This window comes from Xiphophorus maculatus, chromosome 11 (assembly GCF_002775205.1).
Source record: "Xiphophorus maculatus strain JP 163 A chromosome 11, X_maculatus-5.0-male, whole genome shotgun sequence".
Classification (NCBI taxonomy): domain Eukaryota; kingdom Metazoa; phylum Chordata; class Actinopteri; order Cyprinodontiformes; family Poeciliidae; genus Xiphophorus; species Xiphophorus maculatus.
Genome location: NC_036453.1, coordinates 26501092 through 26515518, shown reverse-complemented (window position 1 = coordinate 26515518; position 14427 = coordinate 26501092). Strand labels below are relative to the sequence as shown.

At 41.2% G+C, this 14427-nt stretch overlaps 1 protein-coding gene across 1 annotated transcript in view; it reads right to left on the bottom strand.

The window, feature by feature from the left end:
• The window catches only part of med13 (mediator complex subunit 13), a 99849-nt gene that overhangs the window by 6121 nt on the left and 79301 nt on the right, over positions 1–14427 (bottom strand). The window contains exons 16-24 of the mRNA XM_023342105.1: positions 11977–12899; positions 11491–11658; positions 4780–5003; positions 4358–4547; positions 3562–3949; positions 2909–3140; positions 1972–2163; positions 1220–1443; positions 39–181 (exon numbers count right to left, since the gene is read on the bottom strand). Coding sequence (XP_023197873.1) covers positions 39–181; positions 1220–1443; positions 1972–2163; positions 2909–3140; positions 3562–3949; positions 4358–4547; positions 4780–5003; positions 11491–11658; positions 11977–12899 — 2684 coding nt within the window. The remainder of the gene's footprint in view (positions 1–38; positions 182–1219; positions 1444–1971; positions 2164–2908; positions 3141–3561; positions 3950–4357; positions 4548–4779; positions 5004–11490; positions 11659–11976; positions 12900–14427) is intronic.

The following is a 14427-nucleotide window of genomic DNA, read 5'->3' as shown; positions in this document are numbered from 1 at the left end:
CGTTGACGTAAATTAACTTAAAAAGTTTTTTTTATTACCTTTTAACTCTCCATGCCCCATCCTGCCCAACCGGCCAATCACCACTCTCCAGGGAACAGATGTCATCTGCACTAGCCCCAAGCACCAATCCCACAGCTTCTGCAGGCCCAGTCGACGTACAGAGCCTTTTTTCCTCCGAGCTCTGTGCAACACAAACACTTTGGGTTAGATTTACCACTGCAAATAATTATTGCAGTTATCAATTATTCTATTCTTTATTCTATTGAATATTCTGATGATTAATTGATTAATCGGATAAGAACATTGGCAGATTCTGAAGATTTTCCATATATCCACCAGTCTTGTTTATGCAATATTAGAAATACAATAAAATTTCAAAATGAACAAATAATTTAATTCATTTTTTAAATAAGAAAAACATTTTAATGCCTAAAATGCAATAGCATGGCTTTCCTATAGTGAACACTTCATTATTTGTAGCAAAGGAAGCAACTACGGCTAACAACATCACCATGTGAAAAGTTCTTAACACAAAGCAGCGCTGATCTGTTGATTCATTTTTGGATAAACCAATTAATAACAGCTTAACAATAGGTGCTTATTATGCTATTTGTGGAGTTTTGGCTAGGCCTGTCCCAATAACAAGGTTTGCTGGATGATAAATTGTCCCAGCCATTATTGCGACATTGTTATCTTGTGAGGATTTTTAAGAATTACGTTGATATTGGCATAATAATGCAAAATTCCCCTCTCAAAGGCCAATAAACTTTAATTTCGCAAAGAACAATTAACACTGGAATTGGACGGTATTTTAAATATATAAAAAAAACAAAAAACATGAAATAGATCAAAATGTTTTTGCAAACAAAATTACCCTTCGAAAAATATTAGTTGTAAGAATGGAAATTATCGAGTTCCTTCTAATTTATTATACAATTAATTCATTATTGCGACAGGCCAAGGTTTTTCATCTCAAGTCCAAAATGTATTTATTTCCTGTACAGTTTTGATTTAATTGCTGATATGAGTGTTTTGCTCTTTCAGCAAGTGGTATTTTTTTTTGAGTCTGCATACTACAGTTAATGATTAATCAATTGGAGACTATTTCAATCAATCAATTCATCATGATTAATCATTTCAGCCCTAATTTCTAATTCACATTAATTCAACAGGCAACACTGGAAAAAATAAACCCTCCAGAAACAGGTTTCTGTTCTACCTGTTGGGCACGTCTATGTTGATGATGCTGGTCTCCAACAGTTCGCCGTACAGGTCTGTGCATGTGGCCAAAAGCCACCGCTGGTCGTGGGACAGGCAGTATCCCACAAACATCACGTTGTATTTTTGCGATGCTTCACCAAACGTCTCGCCGAGTTCCGTCTGTTTGTCCTTAACTGGTGCCAAGATGAACGGTGGCGTGTAAAGACGCAAACACTCCGGCCTCTGCAAACATAAGGGAGTAAAACACTCTAAATATGAAGTCGTGTAACACCGCTAAGTGTAATAAGCTTTTGGTCACTTGAAGTAGACCGATTGGTCTGTCTTTATTCTATGCTGTACAAAAAAGGAGCTTAAAAGTTTGGCAGTAAGAGGAAAAGGTCAAATTTGCTGCAAGGAAGGAAGCTGACTTAATCAGATCCCGATCTAAGGTCCTCCCTTTGTCTAAACCGGCAACAGAAATCCCATTATGACTGTTTCAGGGAGCTAGCCAAGCAGATAATAAAGAATAAACTCTGGAGGAACAAAGGTTACAAGTTCTTCTGGTTTTACTCCAGTATAAACTAACATCTTAGTAAGGATATAAAAAACTAATTCTATATTTTCAGAGATGAGCTGAATACAGATAGATTAACATCCGTCTAACAAAGCCTTAGCCTCTGGGATAATGCTGAAGAAAAATTATGCGTACATAGCAACGTAAGTAACTTTGTGGGGTTAAAGTGCAACAACTTGGCTACATCTCGCCATTACCTCTGTGCTCTTCAGCGAGTTGTCGATGGCTAAGCCGGGGCCGAAGCCGGTCAGCGACTTGACGTTGGTGGAGGTGGGCAGCGGCCGTCTGCACTGAGCGAAGACGGAGAAGGCTAGAGATTTAAGGTGCTGTGCGTAGATATGTCGATCTTCTCCTCTGACTTGCTGAAGTAGATACTGACATGGGACGATCTGAAGACAAAAAATAACTGTTAACTTTATTACCATCACAGGCCAGAATCTGTAGAATCTAGAGATAACTTGTATTCTTTAGAAGAGTCAGTGTGGCTCAGTGAAAGCCTTGATATCGATCTTCTGAAAAAGGTTTCAGCTTTAATAAAATGACCAGTTTGTATAAATTTTTGGAAGACGAGGGCTCAAATATGTAGCAAGAATTAGGTCAGGATCTTGTTACTGATTACAAAAGATAAATGGTTTCCTCAGGGACATAAAACCAAATATTACTCGGACTACATGTTTATATTTGAATCTAAAGATGTGTTCACATGAGCCCTGCTTAGTACGCCTTAATCAAATTCTAATTTGCTTGCCGAGAAAGTTTGGTTAGTTTGTGGAGGTGCGAATTTGGAATATGATGAGGATCAAATTCCTCGCCTGTGCAGCGCCGCCACAGGCGAGGAGGTGAACAGGTCATTCAAAAGGGTTTGGTTTGTTTGACATTGTAGTATGAAAGTGAACTGCACCAGCTGGAAATATTACAAATGTTGCAATTTTGGTCCAAAACTGAATCAAGTTTACTGAAGTGTAAAAACATCTCAACAATTGTCGATTCAATTTAAGTGTGTTGTGTTTTTTAATGAATTTATGTTGGAGATTGCGTTATCATTCTACTCTAAACAAAATGACTCGCATGCCCCATTAAAAACCAATGTAATGCTCAGCCCAGGATAGCAAGCTGCTCATCAAGTCGCCTCACCTGTACAGAAATTGAGTTGCGAATGTGTGGAGGCAGACACTGAAGCATCTCCAGGTAACAGCGAAGCAAACCAAGGGTCCACACGCTGGAGTGGGTAGGCACGGGCCCCGAGCCGCCGTCGGCCTCCTCGTAGCTGAAGGGGTCTACGATGTAAACGATGATGGCAGGAGGATAAGTCACAGCATGGGACTCCCCATCTGTGGGCACGCCGATTTTCTCCCGCTCCAAAGTGCTAAGAGGAAAAAATAAATAAAGCTCACTTTCAGTATTAAAATACAAATAATCCGTGAGATTAAATAGTGATGTGATTACAAAATTTAAGACCGGTGCTTAATGTATTTACATTTTGTTTTACGTATGTAATACATTTAAGGCCTTAATTGTAGATAAAGTAATGGAATGCTGATGTGATGACCTACTGAAGGCGGAGTGCCAGAAAGAGCAGGGGTTTCTTAAAGAGACAGAGCCCCAATTTCAAGCCATTAAATTACAATGTCTAATTTCGTTTAAGTCATGTTTTGAGCATTTTTTTTAACTGAGGGTATCATAATTGTTTGATTGTGTAATAAGAAAGGTTACTATGTGGCTGGAAAACACCTAATACTGCCCCTTTCAGGCTTCTTAAGGATGCGCGGACTCCCTGTGTGCCGAACCTTTCAGGAGGTTCTGTGGGTCCCTGGGCCTGGCTGCTGGAGTTGTCCCCTGAGGTGGCAGCGTTCTGGGTGCCAGCCTGCTGTCCCAGCTGTCCGCTCTGGGAACCCTGGCTGTTCATGTTTCCGAAAGGTGGGAAAGAGTTGGGTTTGCCGGACGGCATGGTGCTGCCAGGCTGGCCTGAGGATGCGGTGAGGCCGTTGGATGATGCTGAGGCGCTTCCAGAGCCAACGTTAATGCTGCTGCTGTTGCTGTTGGGAACGGAGGAACTTTGCTGGCTGGCTGTGCTGGAGTTCGACTGTTGAGTGGATGACGTCTGATTGGATGAAGAAGAGGCACTAGGCTGTGTGAGGAGTGAACTGTCTAATGTCTGTGAAGCGAGGTAAGGAGCTACAGGGAGAGACAAGAAGACACAGTTAGAATTTCAGGAATGAAACAGAGCACCAAGTGAGGAAATCCAATTATAACAAATATGCAACGAAACATTTTTTATAAAAGTTACATACTGCAAAGTGTACAGTAGGTTTTACATAGTAAATATACAACTAGGTAGCATAACGCTTCCATCTCATGCTGTCTGACAAAATTAATTCACTCCACTGAAACATCCTCCTACACTGATCTCACTTTTAAAGCTCCCTGCCTGGCCTCTCTAAAATAAGAGTTGGACAACTAAATCAAGAGGTGTTGAGGGTGGAAATCGACAAAAAACAAAAAAATAAATGTTGCATTAAATGCACAGGAATCATAAAGGCCGCGTTTCGAGAGCAAAAACCCGGAAGCATGTCCGACGCGTACCAAGGTTGTGTCGGCACACTTGTGCATAAAGCATGAGCTTGGTGAAGGCGTCGCTGTTGCTGCCGGCAGCCTTATGGAACCAGTCGCTGACGGGCTGATCCATCACGCTTTTGGTTCCGCTGCCGCCGACGACCACTATCCCGTCGGGGTAACTCCTGGAAATCGGCCGGTGCTGGCCCAGACGACAGGACTGATGAAGAAATAAAAAAAAGAAAGACAGAAGTGAAATGAAATATTATTTTCAGCAGTGTTACTACCCAGAATTTAGGTTGAAAGCTTGCTGAGCTTTACAAACCATGCATCATTCCCCTTCTAATTCTCAACCGCCTTGTGTTGGTCTATCATATAAAATCCCCATAAAAACACTTTGAAGCTCCTATTAACCGTTAACAGCAGATGCTTTACACTGCCCTTTTTTTTACCTCGTAAACGGCTGTGAGGTCTCGGAAGAAGCTTTTGGCGCCGCTGAGCATGGCTTCGCTGTCGGGGCAAACCACCAGGTATCCAATGTCCCGCTGGGAGCCGTACGGGTCCAGCAGAAGCTTTTCCCAGTACGGCAAACCGAACGGAGAGAGCACCACGAAGTCGTACTCGTAGCCCACCAGGAAGGTGGGGATGGGCAGAGGCTCTGGAGACTCATCTGTGCCTGTGGATGGGAGAAAGAATAAATCACTTAAGCGGGGGCCGGGCGATGCGGATTAAAAATAAACTCAGAAAATTTGTGTCCAATTTTTTTTTTTTTTTTTTTTTTTTTTTTTTTTTTTTTTATTAGAGCCAAAACATACATAAACATCTCTCTATGGATACATATTGATCAATACACTCAGTACATTTACACAAAAATAGAAATTCCAAAATTACAATCCAGCAGTTTCAGCCTTTTTTTTTTTCCAACAGAAAAGAAAATTAAACAAAAAAAAAAAAAAAAAAAAAAAAAAAAAAAAAAAAAACCCCACCCCCCCCCCCCCCCCCCCCCCCTTCCCATCTCAGCTCAAAGTCAACCTGATGGAAAATAAAATAAAAAATATACTCATCAGATATGACTACCCATACTTATAACCAACACAAAATTCAGCAGCAGGCACCTTCAATTGGGCAAAACTTCCAAGTTTGAAAAATAGGAAAGAAAGCATTGCCATTTTTGGTAAAACTTCTGTGTAGACCCTCGAAGGGTATGTTTGATTTTCTCAAACTTCAAAAAGAACATCATATCTTTAACCCAGAGGGATATTGAGGGACATTTATCAGACTTCCAGTGTAACAGTAAAGTACGTCTAGCCAATAAAGATGTGAAAGCAACAATCTCCATTTGAGCAGAACTTAGCACTAAGGTAGGGTTGAGGATACCAAATATGGCAACAAATGGACAAGGTTGCAAATTTACTTTCAGAACAGAAGACATAATTGTGAAGTAATTAGACCAAAAATTATATAATTTGGGACAAAGAAAGAACATGTGGCCAAGATTGCATGGAGAGCCTTTGCATTTATCACATATATCCACTACATCCGGGTAAATCTGAGAAAGCCTAGATTTAGAGAAATGAATCCTGTGTACAACTTTAAATTGAATCAAACTAAGACGAGCACAAGATGAGGAAGATCGAATTCTGTCAATGGCGTCATCCCAAATATCTTGGGTCAGCTGGATTCCCAACTCTTTATCCCATGCATTTCTAATTTTGACAAAAGAATCAACCCTTAGATTTAAAATAAAACGATAAATCTTTGAAATCATACCTTTCTGAAGTGGATTATATGCAATAATCTGTTCCCAGGGCTGTTCAGGGGGTATAGAAGGAAAATTTGGGAAACATTTAGAGGCAAAATTCCGAATTTGTAAATAACGAAATAAATGCGTACCAGGTAAATTGTATCTGGAAGATAAATTTGTAAAGCTATCAAATACTCCTGATGTATATAGGTCTCTTATTTGTTTTAAACCCCTATCATACCAAACTGAAAATGATGGGTCAGAAAGAGATGGAGGAAACAAATGGTTGTTAGTCAAGGGGCATAAAGATGAGGCACCAACAAACTTAAAACGCTTTCTAAATTGAAACCAGATTTTCAGTGTATTAAGAACAACTTGATTATTAGTGAATAAAGAGGGTTTTATAGGTAATGAAGAAAAAATTAGACCAGACAATGAAGACCCAGCACACGAAGATAGTTCCAATTTGCACCAAGGAGAACTGGAGGATTTTAACCAATAACTAATTTTTTGTATGTGCGCAGACCAATAATATGATTGAAAATCAGGCAATGAAAGTCCACCACTGAGTTTACATTTTTGCAATAATGTTTTACGAACTCGAGGAGGTTTCCCATTCCAAATAAACCCACCAATCAACCTATCCAAAGAATCAAAAAAGATTTTTGGGATAAAAAGAGGAATAGACTGAAATAGAAAAAGAAATTTAGGTAAGACATTCATCTTGACAACATTAATCCTTCCCAAAAGAGAGAGAGGAAGATTACGCCAACTCTGGAAATCAGACGCAGTCTTTGTAATAAGAGGCGAAAAGTTAGCAGAAGCAAGGCCAGATAAAGAACGTGTCACATTTATACCAAGATATTTAAATCCTGTGAGACTGAGTTTGAATGGAAAGTCAGAGTGTTGAATATCACAGGCAGTAGTGTTTATGGGAAAGCATTCACTCTTTTCCAAATTCAATTTGTAGCCTGAAAAGGAACTGAAATAATTTAAGATATGCAAGACAGTGGGGACAGAGATAGCGGGATTAGATACATAAAGCAACAGATCATCTGCATATAAGGACAATTTATATTCTGTCCCATTCCGAAAAATCCCTCTAAATGAGGGAGAGGCGCGCAATGCGATAGACAAAGGCTCAATTGCAATAATAAAGAGCAAAGGCGACAACGGACAGCCTTGACGTGTACCACGCCCAAGAGAGAAATAATCTGAGTATATATCATTAGTATGGACACTGGCTTTGGGAGATGCATAAAGGAGACGAATCCAAGAAACAAATGTATCACCGAATCCGAACTTCTTCAAAACCACAAACAAGTATTCCCACTCCACCCTGTCAAATGCTTTTTCAGCGTCCAGGGAAATGACCATTTCGGGCATATCAGAAGAATGCTTTGAATAGATGACATTAAAAAGGGTGCGCACATTAAAAAATAATTGACGCCCCTTGACAAAGCCATTTTGCTCTTCAGATATAACCAAAGGGAGGGCCCTCTCCAAACGAGAAGCAACCAACTTGGCTAGCACTTTTACATCTGCATTTAACAAGGACAATGGTCTGTAAGAACCACATAAAGTTGGGTCCTTGTCCTTTTTGTGAAGTAAAACTATAGTAGCCTGTGTTAATGTTGGAGGTAAAGTCTTGCGTTCTAAAGATTCGTTAAACATAGCCAATAATAGTGGTGCCAATTTTTCTATGAACTTTTTATAAAATTCGATGGGAAACCCATCAGGGCCAGGGGCTTTGTTTGACTGCAGCGCTTTTATTGAATTAATTACTTCCACAAGGCTGAGTGAAGAATCCATGCTCCTGGCAGTATCCATATCAATAGCAGGAATGGAAAGACTTTGAAAAAATTCTTCCATTTTATTATTATCTGTGGGAAATTCTGATGAATATAAAGAAGCGTAAAATGATTTAAAAGTATCATTAATTTCGGTGGGGTCGGTTGTAATTACCTGTCGAGTATTTTGAATACTAGGTATTATACGAGAGTTGACCTGACGCCGTAACTGATGTGCCAATAAACGACCAGCTTTGTCGCCGTATTCATAATATGAACTTTTACTGTGTAAAAGTAAGCGTTCAGCTTCATTGGTAGAAATTAGATCAATCTCTGATTGAACACCCATACGCTCTTTAAATAATTCTGGTGAGGGACTTATGGCATATCTTTGATCAAGTTTAGCAATGGCTATTGCCAATTCAGTAAGCCTCGAGTTATGTCTTTTATTAGACAGAGATGTGTAGTAAATTATTTGTCCTCTAAGATAGGACTTAAGTGTTTCCCATAACAGTGAATGAGAAGTGGAATCATTCTTATTAAACACCAGAAACTCATCAATTGCATTAGAAATAAAGTCACAAAATTCTTCATCTGCCAGTAAAAGAGAATTAAACCGCCACAGCGGTCGACTACGTTTATAAGAAGTCAACTGAATATCTAATAATAAAGGAGCATGGTCTGATATCATTATACTCAAATAATCAGAGAAAACTACACATGAATTGAGAGCTTGGTCAATAAAAAAATAATCAATTCTGGAATAAGAGTGGTGCACCTTGGAAAAGAAAGAAAATTTTTTACTGGTTGGGTTTTGGGATCTCCATGGGTCAATAAGACCACTCTGCCTCATGAAATCAGAGAATGCTTGAGCCATTAAAGATTTAGTTAATTTACGGGGATTAGATCGGTCTAGCTCTGGATCAATGACGCAATTTAAGTCACCCCCTAAAATTAGCAAATGAGAATCCAAAAACGGGAGGCTACTCAATAATCTATTTGCAAACTCAGCATCATCAATGTTTGGAGCATATATGTTCACCAGAAGAACCTTTTTCTGCATCAATACTCCAGCAACTATCACATATCTGCCATATTTATCAGCTATAACATCAGTGGGCGAGAATTGTACTGTTTTACTAATCAAAATGGCTACTCCTCTTGATTTGGAATTAAAATCTGAATGAAAAACTTGATTCATCCAAGAGCAACGTAACCTACTGTGATCCTTAATGCGAAGATGAGTCTCTTGTAAAAACACTACAGAAGGTTTTAACCGCTTGAGGTGGGAAAAAACTTTTGATCTTTTAACAGGGTGACCCATGCCCTTGATATTCCAGCTAATGAAACGAAGAGATGTGCCTGGTCCTGCCATACCCGGGTCTACAGTGGTATTAACCATTTAAGAAAATAAAAAATAAAAACAACCATAAAGAGCTGAGATGGTCCTCCCCACAACCCATACCCAAAAATAAACCCATAACAAAGCAACACCCAAAGTCTCCATAAAAAAAAAAAACAGAACAATGGAGACAGCAGTGTTATACACGGCAGTAGTTCACAATAAAATGTGAACTCGGAGATAAAGCAGAGCGAACAAATACAGAAGTGTGTTTAACAAGAACTGGCTAATAACCCCCACCAACCTCCAAATTAGAATACTAGTATGTGCATTATTATGCTACTTTAAGATTATTTCTATTATCGTGCAACAAGATTGAGAACCTTAAAATCCCTATATAATGGAGAAAAATACTACATAACAATAAACATCAGTGTAGATGCTCACAAGCGTTATTAATTTCTAAACTGAACGGGATGTAACCATATCTTTAATATCCAAGTGATGTAAATAAACCTGAATTCTGACTAAAAGTTAAGAACTATATATTCACCAAACAGTCTATGACCAGGGCTCATTAAGAGCGAAAAGGAATCACTCAGAAATCAAAGTCTGAACGTATTGCTTTGCGTCCTCGGATGCAGTAAACTCCTTTACTACTCCATTGTAAGTAATGCGCAGCTGCGCTGGGTAGAAAAGTCCGTACCTGATCCCTTCGATGCCACGAAGTAGCCGCTTTACCTCATTGAAGGCTGCTCGAGCCCGGGCAACCTTTGCAGTGTGATCCGGAAAAATCGATATAGTTCCAGCTCCGACTTTAATCCGCTGGAGCTCCCTCGCACGACGTAAAATGTCCAGACAGTCACTGTAGTAATGAAGCCTGCACACAATTACTCGAGGTCGTTCGCCTGGTTTGGGTTTGGGTTGGAGAGAGCGATGAGACCGGTCCACCAGCGGTTCCTTTTCCAGCCCGAGCGCTTCCTTCAGTAGCGCAGCCACGGCGGTAGGTGAGCAGGAGCCAGCGCCCTCCTCCACGCCGATGATCCTGATATTGTTGCGGCGTGATCTTGACTCCAAGTTCTCACACTTGTCTTCCAACACGGTGACCTTAGCCGTAAGCTGCTCCAGAGTAGTTTTCATACCGGTAATGTCATCAGTGCAACCCGTGAGCGCCTCCTCCACGTCCCCCACCGTGGCCGTTAGCTTAACCAGCTTAGCATCAGTAGCAGCATAGTCATTTGCTAGCTGCGTCTTCACGGCTTGTACCTCAGCTTTAATGGATGACAACGCATCTCCAAGAACTTCTTGAAGTTCCTTCTTAATAATGCCGGCGATGTCTTCTTTCAAAGAGGACAGTAGTTCGAGCTTTAGGGTATCGGCGTCCGGGTTCAGCTGAGTCGGAGCGGTTACAACACATGGCTCTAGCGGCAGAGAAGCCGAGGCCTGTGAGCATGACTTTAGCTGCGTCTGAATGGTACGAGATTTTCCTTTTCCTGACATTGCTACGTGGTACAAAAGTATATATACAGGACAACAGAGCAATAAAGTAGATAACACAGACTTAGTTTACGATGAAAAGCACAGCTGAATAATAATTTTAAACGAAATTGGCAGGAGCTACCACCACCCACGTTCTACTCCATTGACCGCTCAACAGCGCCCCCCGTGTCCAATTTTTAATCTTCTTTTAAAATTCCTCCAAAAAAAAAAAAAAAAAAGACATTAATACTGATGTTAAATATTCTCAAGTTGTGGCTTTTATCTCAATTATTCCTTCTGTAAGTTGGACGTCGGAGTATTAAGGGCCAGGCTGCAAGAAGTTTTCTTTCATTACGAGAATGTAGTCATAATATTAGCAGAATAAGGATGCATTTTACCAGAAGAACGTCTCAAAATTAAGAGAGAAAAAAAATCATTTTAATGAGAAAAAATTCTGGGTAATTGATTTTTTGTTTTTCATGTAAAAGTTCTCATAAAACTACTGCTTCAATCTCCGAATATTACAACTTTTTCTTATTATTTCAACATTATTCTTATATTATTTGTATTCTAATAACGTTATGACTTGATAGTGAAAAATAAATCTCAATTTCAAACAAGGTGACGGGCCTTGATGGTGAACTATGGATCCCAAAGCAGTGAACTGGTGGGAAAAACAGAGCAAATTTTCCAAAATTTGATCTTCAAAAACCAAAAAGATGATTTATTGCCCAGTTCTGACTGAAACTAAAAGATATTAAACAACATTTTATTTTATGCCTATAATGAAGCGGACGTCCGACTTTACCATAAGAGCCACGTCCAGCCATCTTGTGGAACTGCTGCCAGGTGAGGGGACCTTGAACCCCCCACGACCGCACCATCCTCTTCTTCTGAATGACATCCTGGAGAACAGGCTGGAGCGACATCAGCACCCGCAGTACATCCTGAGAGCACAGAGAACTCACGTCCACCGCTGAGGATCATGGGAACAAAAGAAAGACTGATGAAACCAAGAGTACCCAACACCCTGAACAGAACATTATCCTAATGAACAACAGAAAAAATGCTTTATTAACACCACACCAAGGCAAAACCGCTTGGTTGTTTGGTCCTCCGGGTAAGGGGTGTTAACTTTTTAGCAAATAGCGACTGCTTATTGATTAGTTGCTGACAAATCCAGTGGATTGATTGACAGGTGGTCTCATGTCAATTAATGTCTCAGTACTCAAAAAAATCTCTCAGAATTTCTTTCCGAATATATACTGACATTGTGCTGTATGATCCCACTCACCGTTTTGTTTGGCCCAGTGATGAAGGCAGGTGCTCTTGACCAGCGCCTCGTCCACTTTGCCGCCTGACATGTTGTCCATGAACTGCCTGCCGTGTTCCAGAGCCATATAGCAGTCGTTCCGGTAGTCTCTCTCCTCCACCCGTTGGCAGGGGGCTGCCGGCGCGCCGCTCAACCCCCTCGACGCCGCCTCATGCTCCATGACAGAAATGGGCGAAAACGGGTTCGTGCACTGGTCCTGCAGGAGCACGATGAGCTCGTCGGGAACGCGCTCCCCTCTCTCGACCCCAGTCCTCTCCAGCGACGAGAGCCGTAGCTCCTCGAAGCTCTTCTCCGCCTCCTTGCTGACGTCCGAGCCGCGGCCAATGATGTCCAGCTCGTCCTCCAGGAAGAGGCCCGAGCCGTTCCCGTATCGCCTGTTCACCACGGCGCTGAAGCCGCAGCTGCAGGGGTCTTGGTCCTCGCCGTCGGCGCCGCTCAGGTATACGCCCACGTCGGCGCCTTTGATGTTCATGTTGCACACGCAGATGCAGCAGCTGTCGAAGTTGCAGTCCTTGAAGAGGTTCATGACCGACTCCGAGAGGATCAGCGTGACGTAGAGGCTATGAGCTTCGGGGATAGAGGGGACCGTGGCCGGCTCCACCGAGTTCAGCGGCCGGCACGTGGAAGGGGTGGACGCCGGGGAGTACAGGTCCGAGTTCTCATACTTGAGGGAGCCCTGGACGCTGGAGGGGCCCCGAGGGGTGCGCGGCGTCCGGGGCGTACGCGGCGTGGGGGCTGAGAACCGTGGGGTGGCGGGGGAAGGCAGGATGCCGGTGCCGCTGTTGCTGGGGGGAGCGCTGTTGGACATAAAGGGGGTGTGTGTCTGAGGGGTGTAGGTCTGGGTGTAGTCCTGGTCCATGGCGCTGCCAACACTGGGAATATTACTGAGAGAAGACACAATGAAAGACAGGAGTTAGCACAAAGAAGGGTAAAGATATTTCTCCAAAACTAAAAATATCTTTACTTTAATTCTAAAAAAACCAAGGCCAAAATTGGCACATTGAGAATTTTGTAAAAAAAAAAAAAAAAAAAAAGATACAATGGAGCTAATTTACTGAACATTTGAAGGCCTTGATCTCTCGCAGCCTGAAGAAAGTGCAGAAATATCTGTTAAAATACAGTTTTCATTTCATTTCAAAAGCACACCTGTCAGACCTTTCTGATGTTATTCTCAATGCTTAACTAACAGTGAACAGGATTAGTGTTCTTTGACAATAAAGTGTTACTGCTGGACCTGGCAGCACCTGGTGTGTTCACTGCTAACAAAAATATCAGATTTCTGACTGCTCTGACACAGATCAGCCTGAAAAAATCTCAGATTATACTCAATAGTCTATTTTCTCAGTCCTACTTCAAAATATTTTGTCATATACAAGTGCCAGGAATATATTATACAGGACGTGTACGAGATGACTTTTTTCTTTATAAGGCAACCATTGTATTTTTCTCACTTAACATTTAAATATCTTGCACATAAGAGAGAACGGGTAATACAGAAGCGATGCTGAGTGATCTGCACTCAGGATTTTTATCTTAACTGCACAAAAACACCAAAAACAGACAAGAGAAAATGAAAAATGGGTAGCAGGAAAACATAAGGAGGAAAAAAAACCTTCAATGAACAACTCGCTAAGTGTCCCTCTGAGGTAAGAGTTTATTTTGGAAGGGGAACTAACTGCAAAGCCTTGGAGAGTCACAAAGGGAGGAGGATAGAGAGAAGGGGAGTACACCATGTTCCTCGCTGCAGGAAGGGAACACTTCTTGGAACAGGCCCATAAATAAGAAGTCCCAGCTACAGTACATTCAGAGTGGCATGGACTGCAGCACATGTGCTACATATTAAGATATTTATCTCACATGCTGAGTTGTGTCCAGACTTATTCAAGACGGAAGAGAGAAGTGCCGAGCTGAACGAAAGTGTTAGTTCAATATTTGGAGGCGTGGCCAACACGGCCTGAACGGCTTCGCTCACTCTGCTGCCATTGTTGAAACTACAGGGAGACTTAAACGGTGCAGAAAATCAATGTCGTCATTCACAAGTTCTTTGGTTCGCTGAGTGGCGCGGTTGAAATTTTAATGGAGAAATCCAGGTCAATGGGAGAGATTCCAAATGGAGCACGAAAGGGAGATGAGAATTGAGCTTTTCGCTGCACGTGCATCCTTTGCTAGACATGATCAAGCGAACACTAAAGGAATGCTGGTATTGCATTTTAGCCAATAAAATGTTTATATTCTTACTTAAAAACTGAATTAATTTTATTCAGTTTTGTATGAAATAAGCTTAATGTGTCACTGGCAAGATAAAACCACTCACATGATTTAAAAAAATTAACTTAATTGTGTACACTTTCATTCTGTGTACACAAAACTTTGTATAATAAGTATTTAATCACTATTACTATTAATTAAAAG